Source organism: Pongo abelii, chromosome 7 (assembly GCF_028885655.2).
Source record: "Pongo abelii isolate AG06213 chromosome 7, NHGRI_mPonAbe1-v2.0_pri, whole genome shotgun sequence".
Taxonomy (NCBI): domain Eukaryota; kingdom Metazoa; phylum Chordata; class Mammalia; order Primates; family Hominidae; genus Pongo; species Pongo abelii.
The window spans coordinates 41,121,702-41,146,644 of record NC_071992.2 but is presented as its reverse complement, the minus strand read 5'-3'; the positions used below and the strand labels follow the sequence as shown (position 1 = coordinate 41,146,644).

At 37.9% G+C, this 24,943-nt stretch overlaps 1 protein-coding gene and 1 pseudogene across 29 annotated transcripts in view; one reads left to right on the top strand and one right to left on the bottom strand.

Moving 5' to 3' along the window:
• The window catches only part of ADAM32 (ADAM metallopeptidase domain 32), a 203,450-nt gene that overhangs the window by 130,203 nt on the left and 48,304 nt on the right, over positions 1-24,943 (bottom strand). For 19 of the 29 annotated variants that reach the window (XR_008527866.2, XR_008527867.2, XM_054561463.2 and 16 more), the window contains exons 4-9: positions 20,967-21,042; positions 18,311-18,387; positions 16,721-16,892; positions 7,308-7,376; positions 3,449-3,520; positions 3,088-3,254 (exon numbers count right to left, since the gene is read on the bottom strand). Coding sequence is in view for 27 of the 29 variants with exons in the window: in XM_054561463.2 (XP_054417438.1) it covers positions 3,088-3,254; positions 3,449-3,520; positions 7,308-7,376; positions 16,721-16,892; positions 18,311-18,387; positions 20,967-21,042 (633 nt within the window). In the remaining 2 variants the exon portion in view is untranslated. The remainder of the gene's footprint in view (positions 1-3,087; positions 3,255-3,448; positions 3,521-7,307; positions 7,377-16,720; positions 16,893-18,310; positions 18,388-20,966; positions 21,043-24,943) is intronic. The other 10 variants (XM_054561485.2, XM_054561481.2, XM_063726413.1 and 7 more) reach the window with 3 other exon arrangements.
• On the top strand, positions 7,739-10,756 carry LOC100431776 (large ribosomal subunit protein uL3-like; annotated as a pseudogene).

The following is a 24,943-nucleotide window of genomic DNA, read 5'->3' as shown; positions in this document are numbered from 1 at the left end:
AATATAAAGCGCTCTAGAAGCTCAGGGCCCCTGTTCACTAAAAGCAAGGAGCCCCCGACCCCTTCTTGCAAATATACTCTTTTCTCTTTGTCTTTATTCCTGCGTTCGTCCTCCTTTGTTCAGTCCAGCAAGGTCTGCCGCAAGGTAGCGGAGAAAAAAAAGTTTATAGAAAAATTATAGATATGGAAAAAGTATTTGTCATAAAGACAAACAATAAGTTAGTATCTAAGCATTCAAAAAGCCCTTACAGGCATCCAAATCGGTAAAGAGGAAGTCAAACTGTCACTGTTTGCTGATGATATGATCATTTACCTTGAAAATTCTAAAGACTCCTCCAGAAAGCTCCTAGATCTAATAAAAGAATTCAGCAAAGTTTCCGGATACAAGATTAATGTACACAAATCAGTAGTTCTTCTATAACACCAACAGTGATCAAGCAGAGAATCAAATCAAGAACTCAACCCCTTTCACAATAGCTGCAAAAAAATAAAATACTTAGGAATATACTTAACCAAGGAGTAGAAAGACCTCTACAAGGAAAACTACAAAACAATGCTGAAAGAAATCACAGATGACACAAACAAATTGAAACACATCCCATGCTCATGGATGGATAGAATCAATATTCTGAAAATGATCATATTGCCAAAAGCAGTCTAAAAATTCAATTCAATCCCCATCAAAATACCACCATCATTCTTCACAGAATTAGAAAAAAAATTCTAAAATTCATATGGAACCTAAAAAGAGCCCGCATAGCCAAAGCAAGACTAAGCAAAAAGAACAAATCCAGAGCCATCATACTAACTGATTTGAAACTATACTATAAGGCCATAGTCACCAAAACAGCATGATACTGGTATAAAAATAGGCACGTAGATCAATGGAACAGAATAGAGAACCCAGAAATAAACCCAAATACTTACAGCCAATTGATCTTCAGCAAAGCAAACAAAAACATAAAGTGGGGAGAGGACACCCTATTCAACAAATGGTGCTGGGATAATTGGCAAGCCACATGCAGGAGAATGAAACTGGATCCTCATCTCTCACCTTATACAAAAATCAACTCAAGACGGATTTAACCTAAGGACTTAAACTAAGACCTGAAACTATAAAAATTGTAGAAGATAACATTGGAAAACCCTTTCCAGACATTGGCTTAGGCAAGAATTTCATGACAAAGACCTCAAAAGCAAATGCAATAAAAACAAAGATAAATAGTTGGGACTTAATTAAACTAAAGAGCTTTCACACAGCAAAAGGAACAGTCAGCACAGTAAACAGACAACCCACAGAGTGAGAGAAAATCTTCACAATCTATACATCTGACAAAGGACTAATATCCAGAACCTACAATGAACTCAAACAAATCAGTAAGAAAAAAACAAACAATCCCATCAAAAAGTGGGCTAAGGACATGAATAGACAATTCTCAAAAGAAGATATACAAATGGCCAACAAACACATGAAAAAAATGCTCAACATTACTAATGAGCAGGGAAATGCAAATCAAAACCACAATGCAAAACCACCTTATTCCTCCAATAAAGACCATAATCAAAAAATCAAAAAACAGTAGATGTTGGTGTGGATGCAGTGATCATGGAACATTTCTACACTGCTGGTGGGAATGTAAACTAGTACAGCCACTATGGAAAACAGTGTGAAGATTCCTTAAAGATCTAAAAGCAGAACTACCATTTGATCCAGCAATCCTACTACTGGGTATCTACCCAGAGGAAAAGAAGTCATTAATTTAAAAAGATGCTTACACACGCATGTTTATAGCAGCACAATTCACAATTGCAAAATCATGGAACCAACCCCAATGCCCATCAATCAACCAGTGGATAAAAAAACTGTGGCAAATATATATGATGGAATACTACTCAGCCATAAAAAGGAATGAATTAACTGCATTTGCAGCGACCTGGATGAGATTGGAGACTATTATTCTAAGTGAAGTAACTCAAGAATGGAAAACCAAACATTGTATGTTCTCACCAATATGTGGGAGCTAAGCTATGAGGCAAAGGCATAAGAACGATACAATGGACTATGGGGACTGGGGGGAAGAGTGGGAGGTGGGGCGAGGGATAAAAGACTACAAATATGGTGCAGTGGATACTGCTCAGGTGACGGGTGCACCAAAATCTCACAAATCACCACTAAAGAACTTACTCATGTAACCAAATATCACCTGTACCCCAATAACTTACGGGGAAAATATAAATATTAAAGATAGTGGAATTATTTTTTAAAAACCCTTACAAATTATAGGGAAGTAGTCAAATGACAAGAAAAGGCAATTACAGAAGGACAGATACAAATGATCAACAAGCATTTGAAAATATGCTCAAATCCACCAGTCATCAGAAAAAAAGCAAATTAAAATGACAATGACATTAAGTTATGTCCATCAGACTACCAAAAATTAAAAGAGCAGTAACATTTATGGCTGGCAGAGATGTGAGGGAAAGATTAGTCTCACACAAGCAAAAGAAAACACTGACATACCAAACTTAAATACATATATAGACATGTATAGTTTCATTGAAAGACACTTGCTGATTATTGCTAATAAATTTAATATGAATACAATTATAAATATATAGCTATAATTTATAATTAGAAAACTAACATTTTAAAATTACTCAGAAAATTCATTAGGGTAAAGTCTTTGTAGCCACATTTACCGAGTCTTTGGTCAAAGCTTATATAAGAATGTAAACCTCTCAAGATAAATCCCATCTCTTTAAGTAGTGGTTAAGAGTTTTGGCTCTAGAGTTACAAACTGTGGGTTCAAACCTTAGTAGTACCACCAGATCCAAGAGTCCTGAGGTGGCTTAACCTCTTGAAACTCTCAATGTCTTCATTTATAAAAGCTTTATTAGCATAGAAATAAATGTTAGTAATGTTTTTTATTGCCTGACAACTAGAAATTGAGCATAAAGCCTGAATAAAGCACATACTAAATAATCAAAGCATGGATATTCAGAAATGAATAATAATTCCTTATATTAAGCCACATAATTATCACAGGTCTTTGTTTTCTTTCTAGGAATAACGAAACACTATTCTTACATTAGTAGATATGCAATATCATGAGGCCTTAGGTTAAGATAAGATTGTTTCCATTCTAAAAATTTTTGCAATAATTCATCTGCCTCACCAACTGTAGAAATCTTATTTTCATCTGACCATAACTCCAATGATGACAGCACAATAGTAACTTTAAATTGAGTGAACATCTAAAAACACAAGAGATAAATACATGCATAATTAATATTTATGTTATATTATAAAAACCCAGAAATTCAAAGTTTTTACAATCCCACACTCAGTTTATATGGGTGGGTTAATTATCCAGGAATACCACACCAAGTTTAGGCAAATTATCATTTCAAAACAACAATTATTTTAATATGAAAAGGAAAACACTTACTGAATTTGCAAGGCCAACAATTTCGATGACTTTATTTGTTACTATCATGCTATCAGAGCCCCAGTAATCATACTGAAAAACAGAATTAATTTTATACTTAAGTACAATTTATTATGTAGTATTTTTAAGATTCTTTTCCATCTACTGTCAGAGGTGTAAGGCTGCTTTGGGGTTCAACAGTTCAAAATAAAACATTAATAAGTAAAAACTGAATATAAACTGGATCCCTCATGCATTGCTGATGGGAATGTAAAACGGTACAGCCACTCTGGAAAATAATTTGGTAACTTCAACTTCTTTGAAATCAAAACAAAGAATGGATTTACTATATGGCCCAGCAATCTCACTTCTGAGCATTTATCTCAAAAAACTGATCCTCACGCAAATACTTGTACATGAACATCCATAACAGCTTTACTCATAATAGCTAAAAACTAGAAATAACTCATATATCCTTCAACGGTTAAATGGTTAAATAAACTGTAGTACATTCCTACCATAAACTCAGCAATAAAAAGAAACAAATGTTGATATATGGAACTGCCTGGATAAATCTCAAGAAAATTATGCTCAGCATAAAAGCATAATCTCAAAAGGATACAGACTGCTTGATAACTTTATCCAATGTGTGTGAAATCACAAAGAAGGAGAACGGCTTAGCGGACACCAAAGGCTCAGAAGCGGGCAGGGGATCAGTGTGGCTCTAATGGAATCACACAGGAGAGTGCTGTGGTGATGGTACTGTTGAGTATCTCAATTGTGGCAACGGTTATGGAAGGCTACCTAGGTAATACCATTGCATAAAACTGCACATAAATGCACACACACAAATGAGTGTGTGTGTATGTACACATACATATACATCGCTCTTGAAATCTGAAAAACTGGATTGCAACTATGTCAAACTGTATATATCCATAGACAAACTCTCTATAGTACATCACCTTGGATGTTCCACAGGATCCTCAAATTATCCCAAAGTAAACTCATATCCAAAACTAAAATAAATATATTCAAAACTAAACTCATCGTCTTCCTTCAAAAATCTGTTCCCACTTATATTTTCACTACTTTAGTGAATGGTATTATTATCTAACACATCCTACATTTATTACACTACATGCTCCATGAGAGCGGAAATTGTTCTGTTTTATTCACTGCTATATCCCCAATGGCTAGAACAGCAACTGTTATCTAGATGATGCTCAATGAATTTGTTAAGTAAACGAATAAGTCAATCAAATCAAGTTCTTCTAATTCAACCCAATCAGTAACTTTTAAAGTTGTTCCTTTATTTTTATTCTTGATGCCACTAATTTGTAAGTTTTCACCCTGATTACTAGAATAGTCTCTTAAATGATTCCTCCTTCCCCAATTTTCCCACCAGCAATCTGGTCCCTACACTATTACCAAAATGATTATTCTAAGGTAAAATAGAAATATGTCACTCCCCTATTTAAAATATTTCAATGACATCTTCCCTCCTTCCCTTTGTGGGCCCTGAATTATGGAGAGTGCCCCCTACCATTGGAAACTGAGTAACAGCCTGTCTTTTCAATAGCAACCATCTACTGATCTGTTGGCTTCAATATACCTGAGTAATAATAAAACCTACATTTTAAAACACCCACTTGGATGCTCTTATAGTATAACAACTTACAGTTGTGTTTCCATGTCTGTCTCCACTATTAAACTGTGTATATGTAGAACCATATGCTTTCTACAATCATGGCAATGAATTCACTATGCCATAATTACGGATTTACAAATTATAAAGTCACTGAAGAAAATATGAATACTATGATTGTTTGTTTGTTTGTTTGTTTTTGAGATGGAGTCTTCCTCTGTTGCCTAGGCTGGAGGGCAGTGGTGTGATCTCGGCTCACTGCACCCTCCACCTCCCTTGTTCAAGCAGTTCTCCTGCCTCAGTCTCCTGTAGACTGAGGACTACAGGTGTCCACCACCACGCCTGGCCAATTTTTGTATTTTTAGTAGAGACAAGGTTTCACAATGTTGGCCAGGCTGGTCTGGAACTCCTGACCTCAGGTGATCCACCCACCTGAGCTTCCCAAAGTACTGGGATTACAGGCATGCACCACGCCCGACCAAGGGTTTTTTTACCAAAGAATATGTAAACATGTATAAGAACATAAAGAAGAAATGTTTAATCAGCATTATATGACTTGAAAACCTGGCAATTTGGAATCGTCACACTGTCTTCCACAATGGTTGAACTAGTTTATATTCCCACAACAGTGTAAAAGAACTAGAAATACCATTTGACCCAGCCATCCCATTACTGGGTATATACCCAAAGGAATATAAATCATGCTGCTATAAAGACACATGCACACGTATGTTTATTGCAGCACTATTCACAATAGCAAAGACTTGGAACCAACCCAAATGTCCAACAATGATAGTCTGGATTAAGAATATGTGGCATATATACACCATGGAATACTATGCAGCCATAAAAAAAGATGAGTTCATGTCCTTTGTAGGGACATGGATGAAGCTGGAAACCATCATTCTCAGCAAACTATCGCAAGGACAAAAAAACCAAACACCACATGTTCTCACTCATAGGTGGGAATTGAACACCGAGAAAACTTGGACACAGGAAGGGGAACATCACACACCAGGGCCTGTTGTGGGGTTGGGGGAGGGGGGAGGGATAGCATTAGGAGATATATCTAATGTAAATGACGAGTTAATGGGTGCAGCACACCAACATGGCACATGTATACATATGTGACAAACCTGCACGTTGTGCACATGTACCCTAGAACTTAAAGTATAATAAAAATATATATATATATAAAAAATAAAATAAAAAAGAAAACCTGGCAATTTGGAGAAGCTTTTGAAACTACTCTCAAGATATATAACATAATCCAAAAACAAAAGGAGTTTCAAAATCCAAAATATTCCCTGGAAACTTAGTCATATTTACCAGAAATACTTCAATTTTCTCTCAACTATCTCAATGTCTCAATGTTCTCTTAAATGTTCCGTTTGCCCTTTTCCCTGTACTCTAATAAATCAAGTTATTTTCATCTCTTTCTCCAAATACCTCCTGGTCCCTGACCTTAACTCTGGCTTCCTGACAAGCTCTAAACCCTAGGAATAGAATTGGTAATGAGTATTAGTCATACCCACTGTGGTGTTCCATAGGTATACACAAACAAAGGCATATCATCCGAATAAAACCTAGAAAGTAATTTTTAATCTCTATTTTCTGAAATCTTTCAACTATTAAAAGAAAAACATACCTAGTTGACTGCAAACTAAGTTGTCACCCCAAGGTTCTGAAATTCAGAGGCCTCAGACTGTTTATGGAAATTAGGAATCTCGAGGTACTCTTTTCATCAGGTAAACAATGGACTAGAATGGATGCCCCACCAAAAACTGCTAAAAAACATCTTGACACATTGGTGAAAGTCATTCTAATAGATAGTTATACCATCATCACTTTTGTCCAATAAATATTCTAGGGTGGAATGTTCTCCAGACTACATTCTGCTCTTCAAACTTCCCTAAAATAGAATTTCACTTCTACCAAAATCACCATTAAATGGTAGTACGGATTGAGAGGGACTCTAGAAATGTGAAGTGCCAGGGAAAAAAATACATTTTGTTCTGCAGCACTGTTGTGTAAGTATTTCAGATAAAACATTTCTGATAAAACTAGTATCATTTTGACTATTGAGTTTCTCAGTTTGCACATTTTTCCACTATTGTCTCTATGACATGTGTAAGAACATTGGAATCTTTTGGTTTCTGTCTAGCTAGCTAGGCATAATCATACATTTGGATCAAATATTTCAAAGCAAAGAAACAAAAAAAAAACACATACCAAAGTTTTGTCCACCACAATATGCATTTCTAGATAAAGAGGAAATAAATCTGGAACAGCTGGTTCTGACTAGAAAAAAGGAAAACAGCATATAATACATGAAAAATTTCATAATTTTTTTTACTTGAACTCTTCTTTAAAGCTAATACCACAGCACTTACAAGATATGCAGAGGTGTCTGCTTTATCAAATTGGTTAAAATCAATAAATAAAGTTTTAAGTTTTATGGCAATGTACTCAAGTAGTTAGAAGATCGCCCGTGAAGTTGTAACATCTATCTCAATATATCTACAACTTCCAATTTATAAACTAAGAAAAAACACCTAGCATTTCCATCTACTTCATCTGCATATCAGAAATAAACTTTTGCTTTAAAAACTATATGTGTGTTGAGGATTTTTTTTTTTTTTTTTTTTTTTTTTTTTGAGAGGGAGTCTCGCTCTGTCGCCCAGGCTGGAGTGCAATGGCGCGATCTCAGTTCACTGCAAGCTCCGCCTCCTGGGTTCACGCCATTCTCCTGATTCAGCCTCCGGAGTAGCTGGGACTACAGGCGCCTGCCACCACGCCGGGCTAATTTTTTGTATTTTTAGTAGAGGCGGGGTTTCACTGTGTTAGCCAGGATGGTCTCCATCTCCTGACCTCGCGATCCGCCTGCCTTGGCCTCCCAAAGTGCTGGGATTACAGGCGTGAGCCACCGCGCTCCTTTCTGTATTTGTGTCCTTTGCAATACGACTTTTCAGTGCCTCCCATCAAGAGGTGAGTTCATTTTTCCTCTCTCTCAATCTGGGCTGGGCTTTGTAACTTGCTTGAGCCAATAAAGGCAATAGAAGTGTTGCTTTGCCAATCTTGAGCCTAAGTCGCCTTTCATACTGCCATTTCTGATCTTGGAATCCCTGCCTGTACACATCTGGCCAGACTGCCAGATGATAAGAGCAAATGGCCTATTCATGCAATTGCCCCAGAAAAAAAAAACATAAAAATAAAAAATAGGACAATACTTGAGGGGGGAAAAAGCTGCTGGGTTTCTATAAGGGAGTATTGCAGTCCTTGAACTGACCCACCTACCATCCCATCTCACACATCCAGCTCATTGGCATCCATTAAGATAGAGGCCCATATTCCTGGTGTGGCTTTCCCATGCCAGAGGAAGAAATACCAAATTTGTTCTCAAATAATTATGGTTATATGTTTTGAGCTGTCCAGTGGCTCCCTAAAGGTTTTGCTCAAGAGCTTTCCTTTGTTTTCTCCACCCTGAAATTTCACAGGGTTAGAGTGGACTCCAAGGCAGTGTTTATAAAAAGCATTTCAAGGCAAATACACTGGCTGGAGCCACCTGGAGCAAGGAAAAATGGACAAGAAAAGCAGCAAGCACACTAAAAAGTCTAGGAATAAAGAGGCTGGGGAAGGAAATGGGTGGACAAATGAAGGCTTTGAAAACCTCAGACATATACTGGGAAATCTAGAGGGCCATCCACATGTCCAGGGCTGGACACGTGCTCAGAATAGACTTGAAAAGACACTAAGCTTTCTCCTCTGCCTGGCTTTCAGACATTGTACAAGCAAGAGTCAAGGCCAAGGGTGAGTTGTCAACATCTGGAATAAGTGTTGCATGTATATCCAAACCCAGAGTCAATCTGTAAAAACCAAGGAAGTCTTTTCTCTTTTTTGGCTCCAGTAATTTAAAGAAATCTCTATCAAATCACTAAGTGACTACTAAACAATATTGTTCACAAAATATTTCTTTACTTTAGAAAAGTCAGTAAACAAGCCAACAACTACAACCTACAACAAGCAGTAACAACACACCTTGCTGGGGAGTAAGGAAGAATCTGATTTCCAGTATTACCACATCAAAATATTCAAAATGTTCAAATTTCAACAACAACAAGAAGTAGTATGGCCCATTCTCAGAAAATAAAGAAACAGAAATGGTACCTCTGGAAGCCCAGACATTGTACTTACTAGACAAATAATGTAAATTAATTGTTTTAAAATATGTTCAAAAAGCTATGAAAAACTATGTAAAAAAACTAGGGAAACCAGAAGAATGATACTTCACCAAATAGAGAGTATCCATAAAAATGTAGAAATTATAAAAAGGAAATTGTGGAGCTAAAAAGTAAAACACATGAAAATTCACTAGGATTCAATAACATAGTTCAGCAAACAGAAAAAAGGAATCAGCAAACTTCAAAACAAATCAATCAAGATTATTCAATCTGAGGAGTACAATAAAAGAATAAAGCAGGATTTGATGGCATGATGTCTTGCAGGAAATCCTTTGCTCCAAGACATGGGTCCCTGGGCTTGCTGCCTTGGAAACACAGCAGTAGGCATCATGGCAAGGTGAAGAGCTTCCCCAGTGATGACCCTTCTAAACTGGTCCACCTCACAGCTTTCCTGGGATACAAGGCTGGCATGACACATCGTGTGGGAAGCTGGCCGGCTAGGACCCAAGGTGAAAAAGAAGGAAGTGGTAGAGGCTATGACCATTGTGGAGACACTGCCCATGGTGGCTGTAGGCATCCTGGGCTATATGGAAACCCCTCAAGGCCTCTGAATTTCCAAGACCATCTTTGTTGAGCACATTAGCAATGAGTGCAAAAGGCACTTCTATAGGAACTGGCATAAAGCTAAGTAGAAGGCCTTTACCAAGTACTGCAAGAAATGGCAGGGTGAGGATGATAAGAAGCAGCTGAAGAAGAACTTCAACAGCATGAAAAAGTACTGCCAAGTCATCCACATCAATATCTACACCCAGATGCACCTGCTTCCTCTATGTCTGAAGAAGACCCACCTGATGGAGATCCAGGTGAACAGAGGCACTGTGACTGAGAAACCGGACTGGTCCCTGGAGAGGCTAGAGGACCAGGTACCTGTGAAACAAGTGTTTGGGCAGGACAAGATGATTGACATCAAACGGGTGACCAAGGGCAAAGGCTACAAAGAGGTCACCAGTCATTGGCATACCAAGAAGCTGTCCTACAAGACCCATTGAGGGCTGTACAAGGTTGCCTATATTGGGGCATGGCATCCTGCCCATATGACCTTCTCTGTGGCACATACTGGACAAAAACCATCACTGCACTGAGATCAACAAGAAGATCTATAATATCAGTCAGGGCTACTTCATCAAGGATGGCAAATTGATCAATGCCTCCACTGACTATGACCTGACAAGAGCATCAACCCTCTGGGTGGCTTTGTCCACTATGGTGAAGTGACCAATGACTTTGTCATGCCGAAGGGCTGTGTGGTGGGAACTAAGAAGCAAGTGCTCATCCTCCACAAGTCTTGATGCAGACCAAGCAGCAGGCTCTGGAGAAGACTGACCTTAAGTTCATTGATACTACCTTTAAATTTGGCCATGGCCACTTCCAAACCATGGAGAAGAAGCATTCATGGGACCACTCAAGAAAGACCAGATTGCAAAGGAAGAAGGAGCTTAATGCCAGGAACAGATTGTGCAGTTGATCGGATCTCAATAAAAGTTATCTGACGCTGAAAAAAAAAGAGTGAAGAAAAATGAACAGAGCCTAAGAGACCTGGGGGACACCATCAAGCACATATATAAGAAGAGTTCCTAGCAGAAGAGAAGAAAGGGGCAGAAAGAAAATTTGAAAAATAATGGGTGAAAACCTCCCCAATTTGATGAAAGATATGAATCTACACATCCAAGAAGCTTAACAAACTCCAAGTAGAATAAACTCAAAAGAATTCACACCAAAACATATTATAATCAAAGTGTCCAAAGTTAATGATAAAAAGAGAACCTTGAAAACAGCAAGAGAAAAGCAATTCCTCACAAATGAGAGATCTTCAACAATAGTAATATCTAATTTCTCATTAGAAACCAGGGAGGCCAGAGGCAGTGGGATGACATTTAAAGTGCTGGAGGGAAAAAAAAAACTGTCAAACAAAAATTCTATATCTGACAACACTATCCTTCAAAAATGAAGGAGAAATTAAGACATTCCCAGATAAATAAAAACTGAAAAAGCTCATTGCTAGTAGACCTGCCTGCTTATTATAGGCCAAATGGTATCCCAGTAAAATTCATATGTTAAAGATCTAACCCCAGTATGTCACAGAATGAGGCTGTATTTGGAGACAGGGACTTTAAAGAGGTAATTAGATTGAAAATTAGGTCATTAGGATGGGCTCTGATGCAATGTAACTGGTATCCTTATAAGAGAAAATTAGAACACAAACACAGAAGGAAGACCTTGTGCAGATACAGGGAGAGGGTGGTTACTTATATGCCAAGCAGAGGGGCCTCAGAAGAAACCACAACTTAGTTAACACCTTGATCTCAAACTTCCAGGCTCCAGAATTGTGAAAAAATACATATTCTTGTTTAAGCTACCCAGTCCATGGTAAATTGTTATGGCAGCTGTAGTAAACTAATACACTGCCCTACAAGAAATGCCAAAGGTAGTCCTTCAGTTTAAAATGAAAGCACACAAAACAGTAACAAGAAGCAATAAAAGAAATTAAAAACACAGTAAAGGTAAATACATTGGTAACTATAGAAGATATTATTATAGCTGGGTGCAGTGGCTCACACTTACACTCCTGGCACTCTGGAAGGCAAATATGGGAGGACTGCTTGAGTCCAGGAGTTTGAGACTAGCCTGGGCAACCAAGGAAGACCCAGTCTCTACAAATAAACAAATTAGCTGGGCATGGTGGCACATGCCTGTGGTCCCAGCTAATTGGAAGGCAGAGGCAGGAGGATCACCTGTGCTTAGGAGGTAAAGGATGCAGTAAGCTGTGATCACAGCACCAGCACCACACTCCAGCCTGGATGACAGAGTAAGACCCTGTCTCCAAAAAAAAAGATACTATTATTATATTTTTGTTTTGTTATTCCTCACTTTTCCCCAAATTACTTAAGAGAAAATGTATCAAACAATAATTATTAAGCTATTGTATTACTATACAATAGCTTGTACATTGTATTATCATTAACATAGCTTAATGTTATTAGATAATTTGTGATAATAGAAAAGAAGACAAAGCTGTATAGAAGCAGCGTTTTGTATACTATAGAGGCTAAGTTGGTATTAATTCAAACTATGATTGTTATAAATTTAAGATGTTATTGTAATATCCAGAGTAACCACTAAGAAAATAACCAAAATTACATAAAGAAAAATAAAGGAGAAGGGAATCAAAATGACATACTAGAAAAAAAAATCAACTAAACAAAAGAAGGCAGTAATAGAGAAATTGAGACAAAAAAAGATATAAGACATATAGAAAACAATTAGCAAATGTCAAATTAAGTCTTTATTGAGCCCAGGAGGCAGAGGTTGCAGTGAGTCAAGATCCACAACTGGTGCTCTGTATGGCTTAGACATCTCTTTTCCTGAATCTACTACCACACTGCTCTTTATATTTATCATGTCATCTTGCTTCTGCACATCAAGGAAAACCCTACTACTTCAGAAATTAATCCATCCATTGACTCTTTTACTGGTATAAGCAACTATATCTTGAGTCTCTCAGTTCAGGAAGCCTCACATGTTTGGCCTCTCTCAATGTCATGCTATTGTCACATAAAGGTAGAGCTCTACTGCCTCTGTTACTACCATTATTGCCACTTTGCTCTATGCATCCATCCAGGCTATTGAAATTCTTGACACAGATTACCATAAATTACAATGACATGCAGTAACTAAGAAAGCATATGAGGAAAATTTGATTTCCTCTCTTCCACTTTGAATATCCTTTATTTCTTTCTCTTGTCTGATTGTCCTGGCTGGAATTTCCAATACTATGTTGAATAGGAGTGATGCCAGAGGGCATCTTTGTCTTGCACCAGTTTTCAGAGAGAATGCTTCCAGTTTTTGCCCATTCTGTATGATATTGGCTGTGGGTTTGTCATAAATAGCTCTTATTATTTTGAGATACGTTCAATCAATACCTAGTTTATTGAGCGCTTTTAGCATGAAGGAGTGTTGAATTTTATCACAGGCCTTTTCTGCATCTATTGAGATAATCAGAATGGGAGAAAATTTTTGCAATCTACCCATCTGACAAAGGGCTAATATCCAGAATCTACAAAGAACTTAAATAAATTTACAAGAAAAAAAAACAACCCCATCAAAAAGTGGGTGAAGGGTTTGAACAGACACTTCTCAAAAGAAGACATTTATGCAACCAACAAACATATGAAAAAAAAATTCATCATCCCTGGTCATTAAGAGAAATGTAAATCAAAACCACAGTGAGATACCATCTCATGCCAGTTAGAATGGCAATCATTAAAAAGTCAGGAAACAACAGATGCTAGAAAGGATGTGGAGAAATAGGAACGCTTTTACACTGTTGGTGGGAGCGTAAATTAGTTCAACCATTGTGAAAGACAGTGTGGCAATTCCTCAAGGATCTAGAACCAAAAATACCATTTGACCCAGCAATCCCATTACTGGGTGTATACCCAAAGGATTATAAATCATTCTACTGTAAAGACACATGAACACATATGTTTATTGTGGCACTGTTCACAATAGCAAAGACTTGGAACCAACCCAAATGCCCATCAATGATAGACTGGATAAAGAAATATGGCACATATACACCATGGAATACTATGCAGCCATAAAAAAGGATGAGTTCATCCTTTGCAGGGACACGGATAAAGCTGGAAACCATCATTCTCAGCAAACTAACACAAGAACAGAAAACCACACACCGCATGTTCTCATTCATAAGTGGGAGATGAACAATGAGAACACAGGGACACAGGGAGGGGAACATCACACACTGGAGCCTGTCGGGGAGATGGGGGGTAGGGGAGGGATAGCACTAGGAGAAATACCTAATGTAGATGACGGGTTGATAGGTGCAGCAAACCACCATGGCACGTGTATACCTATGTAACAAACCTGCACGTTCTGCACATGTACCCCAAAACTTAAAGTATAATTATATATATATATGAGGAATTTTCTGTTTGTCTTTTACTTGGCTGTTTTTCTTTCCTCCAACACTTGTCCAGACAAACGATGATATCTGTGGGGATCCAGAGCTTCCCAGCTTTCCAGATCATGCCACTTTCCAAATGATACATACAAATGCAATTTGACTGACATATGTCCTCAAATAACTTTATTGTAGTAATTATCACTTCATTGTAAAAAAAGTATGTGAAAACTTCCTGATTTTCAAAGGAAACCCAAAGACAAATCTGAAACAGGATTTATATGTAGATAATTTACTAAGAAAGTTCTCCCAGGAGAGACCAGCTAACGAGTGGGAGAAGCAGGATTAGGATCAGGAGGAATCCACACAAGAGTGTGCTCTCAGACACAGTCCCACAGAGAAAATCTGGTGTGTAAGTTGTGCTACAGAGTTGTCCTGACCTGTAACAAGAAACCGAGCTCACCCTTTCCCACACTGGTGAGGTGCTGGCTAAGGACCACCCTGGGGAAATGTAAATCTCCAGTACTTATGTTTACCTTGCCATCTGGGCAAAGCAGTTTCAATTGGCTGAAGGGCAGCCCACATAAAAAAAAGAGTTACAAGTGGCACATGTTCAAAGCAAAGGCATAAACAAAGACATGGTGTCCCACCCTCTTGTACCACCCCCACAAAAATATACTGGAAAGGAATCTGAGGGGATCTGGGCAGGGCACTGACATTGTTCGCTACACTGGGTCATCTCAGTCATTGTAAATTAGAAATTTTACAAGGCAAGAAAAAAAAATTCAGCATCTAGTTCACAAACATTATTTGAAATTATACACATATATTTGCTAGTATTGAACACTCTGGTGCTGCACTCTCATTTGGATCCTGTATTATTTAAAATATAGGATTGCCGTCTACACAGAGACAGAAAATAATAGTGAATTAAGCAAACTTAGAGTCTATTTCTCTCTCACATAAATTTGTGAAGAGGTATGGTAGTTCCATTCTGAAAATTCTTCAAAAGCAAGGCTCATTTTACCTTGTTTCTCTGCTACCTGTATGGCATCAGCCTCATCCTTGTGGACCATGATATGTCAGTATGTCCACACTCCATCCAGCAGAAAAGGGAAAGAAGATAAAACCCCTCCTTTTAATATTCAAGCCAGAAGTAACACTTATTACGCTTGCTCGCATGTCACTGGCCATAATTTTGTCACATGGCCCTACCTAGAGGTAAGGGAGGTTGAGAAATATAATCTTTGTTTATATGCCCAGCTAAATTCTGAGGTTTGGTGTTTTTTTCTTTTTTCTTTTCTTCTTTTTTTTTTGAGCTGGAGTCTTGCTCTGTCGCCCAGGCTGGAGTGCAGTGGTATGATCTGGGCTCACTGCAACCTCCACCTCCCAAGTTCAAGCAATTCTTCAGCCTCAGCCTCCCGAGTAGCTGGGATTACAGGCGTCTGCCATCACGCCTGACTCATTTTTGTATTTTTAGTGGAGACGGGGTTTCACCATGTTGGCAAGGCTGGTCTTGAACTCCTGACCTCAGGTGATCCACCCACCTTGGGCTCCCAAAGTGCTGGGATTACAGGCGTGAGCCACCATGCCTGGCCTGGTGTTTTTTTCTTTACTGACAGAAAACAGGGAGAGCATATACTGGAAACAATGAATACTACCACATACTCTTGTATAAACTATGCATACTTACGCCAATGTTACTTGGCATAAAAATTTTCTCTTTCACAATTGCTTGTGTAAACACCAACACATGCAGTTACATAGTGTGTTCACTGAACAATTTACATGACCATAACTGGCAATTCTGCTTATGACATTTTAATTATATCTATGATTTAATTAATGCTGACTCGTTTGTCATGAATATAACCTTTAAAACTATTGACTTTATTGAGTAACTTCCAGGAATGTAGGAACAAAAGCAGGGACTGAGTTTTTAAAGTTTATATTGCATATACAAGAGGGAATTTTTGGAAAGTAATAAGAATGTAACAAGCAAAATAAGAACAAAAATAAAGTGGATCATAAAAAGTACGGTTTCAAGGAAATTGTTAGGTAACAGAAAGATGAACAGCCAGGCACAGTGGCTCATGCCTGTAATCTCAACATTTTGGGAGATTGAGGAGGGTGGCTCATTTGAACCTAGGAGTTTGAGACCAGCATGGTAACATGGTGAGACTCTATCTCTACAAAAAATTAGTCTGGTGTGGTGGTGCATGTCTGTGGTCCCAGCTACTCAGGAGATTGAGGTGGGAGGATTGCTTGTGCCCAGAAGACAGAGGCTGCAGCAAGCCATGATCAGTCCACTGCACTCCAACCTGAGTGAGAGAGTGAGAAAAAAAAAAAAAAAAAAGATAAGATGTTCACAAGGAAAGGATATTTGCTACAATTCTACAGTGGGCTCATAAATTTATTTTTTAAATAAATTAAATGGAAGTAATAACTGCTTTAAAAGTAGTAATAAAACATATACAACTCACTTTTTCACTTTTAAAAATGTTGTCATCCATTGGTTGTTCTTCCAGCCTTCTGTCAATAAAAATTGCAATATCATTGTCTTCATTCTTTAATTTGTAAAGAACATGCTGAAATTCAACTGCAGATTCCAGAGGCTCAATTCCATAAGAAACGTTTTCAAATTGCAGTATTCCTCTGTGAAATTATGAATACAATTTTAAGTGCTTTTAATCAAATCTATATAATGAATTTCTGACAAAATCCAAAAGAAAAAAAATAAAATATTTTGAGTCCAGTATTCCAGTATTTTGATCTGAATTCTGTCTTAGAGATGACACTGAAGAGACAAAAGATTTCCCAAATCCACAAAACCCATTTTCTATTTCGTTTTTGTATAGTTGTAAAAGCAGCAGAAGTTACTTAATCAATTGCTAGGTACACAAGTATACAGCATAACAGTAATTGAGTAATTCTATTGTTTTCCAAGTCAGTGTCTCAATTAAAGCAATTGTAAACAGAAATCACGATGACTTTCTCTCTGGCTTGCTATGCTTCTGAAAAATGATTATACTGCATATATGACAAATGTATATAATAAGAAACTTTACTTTTAAAAATAAAATTTGGCAGAATTATGAAATATTTGTTACTTTTGCTTATATAGTCTGAATAAGAAATTAAAAGCAAGATTTTAAAGAGTAAATGACTTGTATCACTATTTTTCTGCGAATACAGGTAACAGCCCAAGTCACTACTCCCTAAAAAACAAATTTCAGATCCAAATTTCAGGGTTCTACGTAGGAAGCACTGAAGAAGAACATTTGTTTGTGAAAACAAGCACCCTACACTACAAAATGAAGGTGGAAAATTTCCTGACAGAATGGAAAACTCCCTAAGCCCTAAGGAGGAAACCCAATAATTCTTGAAGAGCTCAAGACAATAATATCATTAGAAAAATGAGCATTTTTGTGAGTATTAAAAATTATTTGTTTATATATAATTTGCCTCCTCAGTCTGAAGATGATTTCCTTGAGAAAAAGCATCTCTTCTTTATCTTCATATCTCCAACATTAAAACATATGGTGGGTAGCATAAATACATTTTCAGTCCAGTATTTTGACTCAAACCTGTCTTAGAGATGACTCTGAGAAGACAAAAGATTACCCTAATCTACAAAACCAGCTCTCCATTTCACTTTTTTATAGTTATAAAAGCAACAGAAATGACCTAATCAATTGCTAAGTGTGCAAGTATACAGCATTACAGTGATTAATTTCCCTGTTTTCCAAGACAGTGACTGAGCTGTCCTAAACTTAGCTCCTACAACACTTGTAGTCAAACATGTTCAATTGTCTTTTCTGTGGTTAAGGAAACATAAGACATAGAGCAAGGAGACTAGGAAATCTAAACCTTTGGAAAGGTTAGAAATGTCTCTGGTCACTGAGGAAAGTGAAGAGAAATAAGAGAATTGGAAATATGTTCAGAGGGGGATATCATTAAATAATCTCCACATAGGAATCCTCCTTCAGCCCCACACTTAATACAAAGAGAACAAATTCACTGCAGCCAAATATCATAACTAAGATGTTCTGTAATCAACAATAGAAAACAACCTTAGTCCAGAGCACATGCTGAGTGTGACCATGGAATCTGGATATCCTTCAATATTTCCTTGATAGTAGCATTGAGTCTAGGAAAGAAAAAAAGTAAAGTAGTTACTTAGGAAGTAATAAAACTTTCTAGTGATTTCCTACTTCTATACTTGATAGAATCTTCTGAATATTTTTCACAGGCTCCGTGATTTATATCAGTACAAGTAAAGTGAAATTCAGAAAAAAATTCTCCCCATAATTGCCACTTACACTATGTTAACTACACTTTATAATAGATTATGACTTGAGATTACTATTTTACACCCTGCTTCCAAAATGTTGTCTCATGTTTTAGGTAAAAATATCTTCCAGTACATAAATTTAGATCCTCAATTAAAAGACAAAGATGATGAATCTGGATTTCTTTAAAAACTCAATTAATATGATGCTAAAAAAGAGTCATAAAAATGCAATGACACAGGAAGATTGAAGGGCTAGATGCCAACACAAACCAAAAGATGATTCTGAATTTGCACTAAGAGAGGAAATGTGGACTTTAACGCCAGAAACATTCTAGAGATAAACAGGGACATTTGGTAATGATAAGCATTTCAATTTGCCGGGAAGACACAAGTATTCCAAATTGGCATTCACTTAATAACACAGCTTCAAAATATATAAAGTCACAATTGAAAGAATAGTAAAAATTTAAAAATCTACAGTTATAAAAAAGTTTTTTAAAGTTAATTTCTCATAGTAACTGATAGATCAAGAGTTCAGAATCTACAGGAGGTTTAGACAACGTGGTTAGTATGACCTAGTTAACATATGCAAAATACTATACCTAAAAACTTTAGAATATAAGCTTTCTAAACACTCATGGAACATCTACAAAATAGAAACCATACTCCAGGCCATAAAGCAGGACTCAACAGATTACAAAGGAATTAAATTGTATAGAGTTGGTCTCTGAGCACAGTACAATCAAGCTAGAGACACACAGAGTCACAAACATTGTCACAGATGTGAAAATTATATAATTTTCAATATTTGATGGTGCTATAAATTTTATTATAAATAAAGTTAAGATTTCTTATTAACACACTGCTTTATGATGGAACTAAGGGAAGGAAAAGGGAGCAATAAAGCAAAATGATGATCCCATCCAATGTAAGTGAAGCAACATATCTAATTTAATATTTCAGCAAATTTTTATTATATTCCAAGTATGTGCTAGGCACTTTTCTAGGCACTGGTGTTACATCAGTAAATAAAACAGACCAAAAGCCCTGCCCTCGGGTTGATTATATTGCACTGGGGAGACAGAAAATAAAGTAAATAAATAGAATATATATGATACATCATGTATTGATAACTGCCATGGGAAAAAGGCAAAAAAAAGATAAAGGAAATAGAGTATTAAGAGTAGGAGACCAATTTAAAGTAGGGGTTAGTCAAGGACTAATAGGGTGATTTTGAGTAAAGACCTGAAGGAAATGAGGATGAAAAACATATGGGTCTGTTGGGAAAGAACAAGCATTTGGATACCAGGAAATAGAAAGTATGAGGTCTTTGAAAGGAGAACATAGCTGTTATATTTGAAGAACAACAATGCTGGATCAAAGTGAATGAGGTAGAGAATAACAGGAAATGAGGTCAGAGAGGTGAAAGGGTACCAGGTGACTCTGGCCTTCACTCTGTAAGTGGTGGGAGGCCATCCATGGAGGGTTCTGAGCAGAGAAGCAGGGTAATCTGACTATGTCTTAACAGGATCAATATGGTCACCATGTTGAGAACTGACTGAGGCTGGGCGCGGTGGCTCACACCTGTAATCCTAGCACTGTGGGAAGCCAAGGCAGGCGGATCACCTGAGGTCAGGGGATCGAGACAAGCCTGGCCAACATGGTGAAACCCTATCTCTTGATAGGGTTTAGACAGAAAATTAGCTGGGCATGGTGGTGCATGCCTGTAATCCCAAATACTCGGGAGGCTGAGGCAGGAGAATCGCTTGAACCCAGGAGGTGGAGGTTTCAGTGAGCCGAGATCGCACCATTGCACTCTAGCCGGGGCAAAATAAATAAATAAAAACAAAAATAAATGAATAAAATAAAGGGATAAATAAATAAAATGAAGGGATGGACAAAGTGAGGAAGCAGGGAGATTATTCAGGAAGTTATGGCAATGATCCAAACTAGAGATGATGTTTACTTGGAAATGGGTGGTCTCAGTGGATGAAGGCAGAGGAAGAAGGTGGATGCTGGACACTTAGTTTGAAGGGCAGGGTCAATAGGATTTATGGATGTATAAATGATGGATGAGATGAGGAAGAGTTAAGAAAAAAACAAAGAGTTTTTGATCTGTGATTTGTGTCTCATAACATTCGTGTCCACTTTTCTTGTTAATTTATATTCTTACAAACAAAATATAAGTAAATAATAAATATTTTATTTAACAAAATATCACTTAAATAAAAAAAATAGTGACTATGTTCTCAGCAGTGGGTAAGGTGCTAAGTCAATCTAATTTGTCTTTACCAAAACTTCAGGAAACCCTGATCATTAATCAATAAATGTCTTAAATATATCCCCTGTGAATCCTGAGAGACTTCTGTATAATAAAGCATTTATTTAATGTAAAAAAAATTTAAAAACTGTAAAACACAGAATTTAAATCTTACCTGAATATCTGAAGAATGAGCATTCATGGATCCTTGATTGTACAAATAAATCATAAAATTATCTGCTAAAAAATATCTGAATATAAAAAAAGAGGAAATTTTTTTAATTATTCTTTTTGAAACATGTAAAAACACAGTAAACTTAACACTCTCAGCCAAAATCTGACCCACCCTCTGTTTTGTAAATAAAGGTTTATTGAAACACAGCCATACCCATTCACCCACATATTGTCATGGCTCTTTTCACGCTATAAGATGAGAGGTTAACTAGTTTTGACAAAGAACATATAGTCTTCAAAGTCTAAAACATTTACTATCTGAATCTTTAGAGAAAACGTCTGTCAACCTGATGTAAAGTAAGTATTTTCTTTTGACATATATTTAATGTTTACTTAAAGCAATATACATTTACTCAAAATAGTTTTCCTACCTTAATGGACTCCTTTTAAGAAAAAAAGAAGAGACTGAAAGAAGAGCATTCTAAAATGTAAAAGACAGCTGGACGTCGTGGCTCACACCTGTAATCCCAACACTTTGGGAGGCCAAGGTGGGCAGATCACCTGAGGTCAGGAGTTTGAGACCAGCCTGGCCAACATGGTGAAACCCCGTCTCTACTAAAAATACAAAAATTAATCGGGTGTGGTGGCAGGTGCCTATAATCCTAGCTACTCAGGAGGCTGAGGTGGGAGACTTCCTTGAACCCAAGAGGCAGAAGTTGCAGTGAGCCGAGATCACACCACTGCACTCCAGCCTGGGTGACATAGCAAGACTCTGTCTCAAAAAAAAAAAAAAAAAAAATTTAATAGACATAAACTGGATGTTGGATTGCAAGGGTTTTCTGTTCTTACATTCTTTCTAAAGCCTTATTACTATGCACATGTATTACTTTTATAATGACGTGGAAGAGTATTGCATAAAGGTCATATTCATCTGAGCATATGTACTGAAATGTCCAATCTAAGTTCAACTTTGGTATTAATCCCTGTACTCATGATGCTATTTTAGTTATGCTTCCTCACTTCATGTTCACTCTTCAACCCACCGTCACTTAATTAGGCCACCCACACTAGCTTCTGTTGGAAAGCCTCCACTCAAACTGATCTCACAAAAATTACTAATGACCTCCTGACTGTCCAACCCAAAAGACAGTATTACATCAAGTAAAAACACTCTGAAGCAGCCAGGCGGGGTGGCTCACTCCTATAATCCCAAAACTTACGGAGGCCAAGGTGGAGGGATTGCTTTGGGCTCAGGAGTTCGAGACCAGCCTGGGTAACAAGGCAAAACCTCATCTCTACCAAAAATGCCAAAATTAGCCAGGTGTGGTGGTATGCTCACGTGGTCCCAGCTACTTGGGAGGCTGAGGCAACAGGATCACTTGAGCCAGGAGTTCAAGGCTGCAGTGAGCTGAGATCGCACCACTGCTTTCCAACCTGGGTGACAGAGAGAGACCCTGTCTCAAAAATAAATAAATAAAGAATAAAAATAATTTTAAAATAAATAAAACAAAAAAGTAAATAAATAAAATATTCTCAAGTACTTCATACTGTGGACCACATTCCCCTTCTTGAAACCATCTCTTCTTCAGCGATAATGATAGATACCACTTCCTCCTGGTTCTCCTGTCTTTCTACGTTTCTAAGTCCCTTTATTTGGATCCTTCCTTCATCCCTTAAATGCTTCTATGGCATTCAATTCTAGGCTGTTTCTCTTTCTTACCTTTAACATTCACCCCCACCTGTATAGATTTATCTTGTTCATTTCTGTGGTTTAATTTACTACTTATATAAAAAGGTTGCTTTGAGTATTATAGTTTTGCAATATATTTGAAGTCAGGTAGTGTGATGCCTCCAGCTTTGTTCTTTTTGTTCAGTAGTGCTTTGGCTATTCAGGGCCTTTTGGGGTGCCATAGGAATTTTACTACTTCTCTGAAAAATGTCATTGGAATTTTGGTAGGGATTGCATTGGATTTGTGGATCATTTTGGACAGTATGGACATTTTAACAATATTAACTCTTCCAATTCATGTTCTTTCCATTTATTTGTGTCTTCCTCAATTCCTTTCATCATGTTTTCTAGCTCTTGGTATACAGATCTTTCACCTCCTTGGTTAACTCACTCCTAAGTATTTTATTTTTTGTAGCTATTGTACATGGGGTTGTTTTCTTGATTTCATTTTTGGAAAATTTGTTATTAATCTATAGAAATGCTATGATTTTTGTATGTTGATTTTATATCCCACAACTTCACTGAACTTGTCTATTGGTTCTAACAAATTTTGGTGGAGTCTTTAGGGTCTTCTATAAATAATCTACATATAAGATCATGTCACCTGCAACAGGAACAATTTAACATCTCTCTTTCCCATTAGGATGCCTTTTATTCATTGTTCTTGCCTAATTGCTCTGGCTAGGACTTCCAATACTATGTTGAATAGAAGAGGTGAAAGAAAATAGGCATCTTAATCTTGTTCCTGATATTAGATGAAAAACTTTCAACTTTTTACCACTGAGTATGATGTTAGCTATGGCTTTGTCATATATGACCTTTATTGTGTTAAGGTATATCTCTTCTAGGCCTAATTTGCAGAGAGTTTACATCATGAAAGAATGTGGATACTGACACTTCTCTCCCCCATTCTAAACTAAATTAACTGCCATCAGGACATTTCCCCCCATGGGATATCCCACGAGCACTTCATATCCAGCATCTCCAACAGGGAGCCATAATACCTGACTCAGGTCTGTTCTCATCCTCCCTCTACCCTACCAAATCCCTGCCACCACTATAGTCAATCTGTTACTACATCTTTTTTCTGCCACATCAGCATTTCTCAAAAACAAAAAAAGGGAGGCTTTCTTCCAAGATGGCCAAATAGGAACAGCTCTGGTCTGCAGCTCCTAGCAAGATCAACACAGAAGAGCGGTGATTTCTGCATTTCCAACTGAGGTACCTGGTTCATCTCACTGGGACTGGATGGACAGTGGGTGCAGCCCATGGAGGGCAAGCTGAACCAGGGTGGGATGTCATCTCACCCGGGAAGCACAAGGTGTCAGGGGATTTACCTTTCCTAGCCAAGGGAAGCTGTGACAGACTGTACCTGGAGAAACAGTACACTCCTGACCAAATACTGCACTTTTCCCACAATCTTAGCAACCAGCAGACCAGGAGATACCCTCCCGTGCCTGGCTCAGCAGGTCCCATGCCCATGGAGCCTTTCTCACTGCTAGTGCAGCAGTATGAGATTGACCTGCAACACTGCAGCTTAATGGGGGGAGGGTCATCTGCCATTACTGAGGCTTGAATAGCCTACAGTGTAAACAAAGTGGCCAGGAAGCACGAACTGGGCAGACCCCACCACAGCTCAGCAAGGCCTAATACCTTTATAGATTCCACCTCTGGGGGCATGGCATAGTAGAACAAAAGGCAGCAGACACCTTCTGCAGACTTAAATATCCTGTCTGACAGCTCTGAAGAGAGCAGGAGTTCTCTCAGCACAGCGTTTGAGCTCCAAGGGTAGACAGACTGCCTCCTCAAATGGGTCCCTGACCCCCATGTAGCCTGACTGGGAAACACCTCCCAGTAGGGGCCGGCCGACAGACACCTCAAACAAGCAGGTGCCCCTCTGGGATGAAGCTTCCAGAGGAAGGATCAGGCAGCAATATTTGCTGTTCTGCAGCCTCCACTGGTGATACCCAGGCAAACAGGGTCTGGAGTGGACCTACAGCAAACTACAACAGACCTGCAGCTGAGGGGTCTGACTATTAAAAGGAACTAACAAACAGAAAGGAATACCATCAACATCAACAAAAAGGACAACCACACCAAAACCCCATCTGTAGGACACCAACATCAAAGACTAAAGGTAGGTAAAACCACAAAGATGGGGAGAAACCAGAGCAGAAAAGCTGAAAATTCCAAAAAAACAGAGTGCCTCTTCTCCTCCAAAGAATCACAGCTCCTCGCCAGCAAGGGAA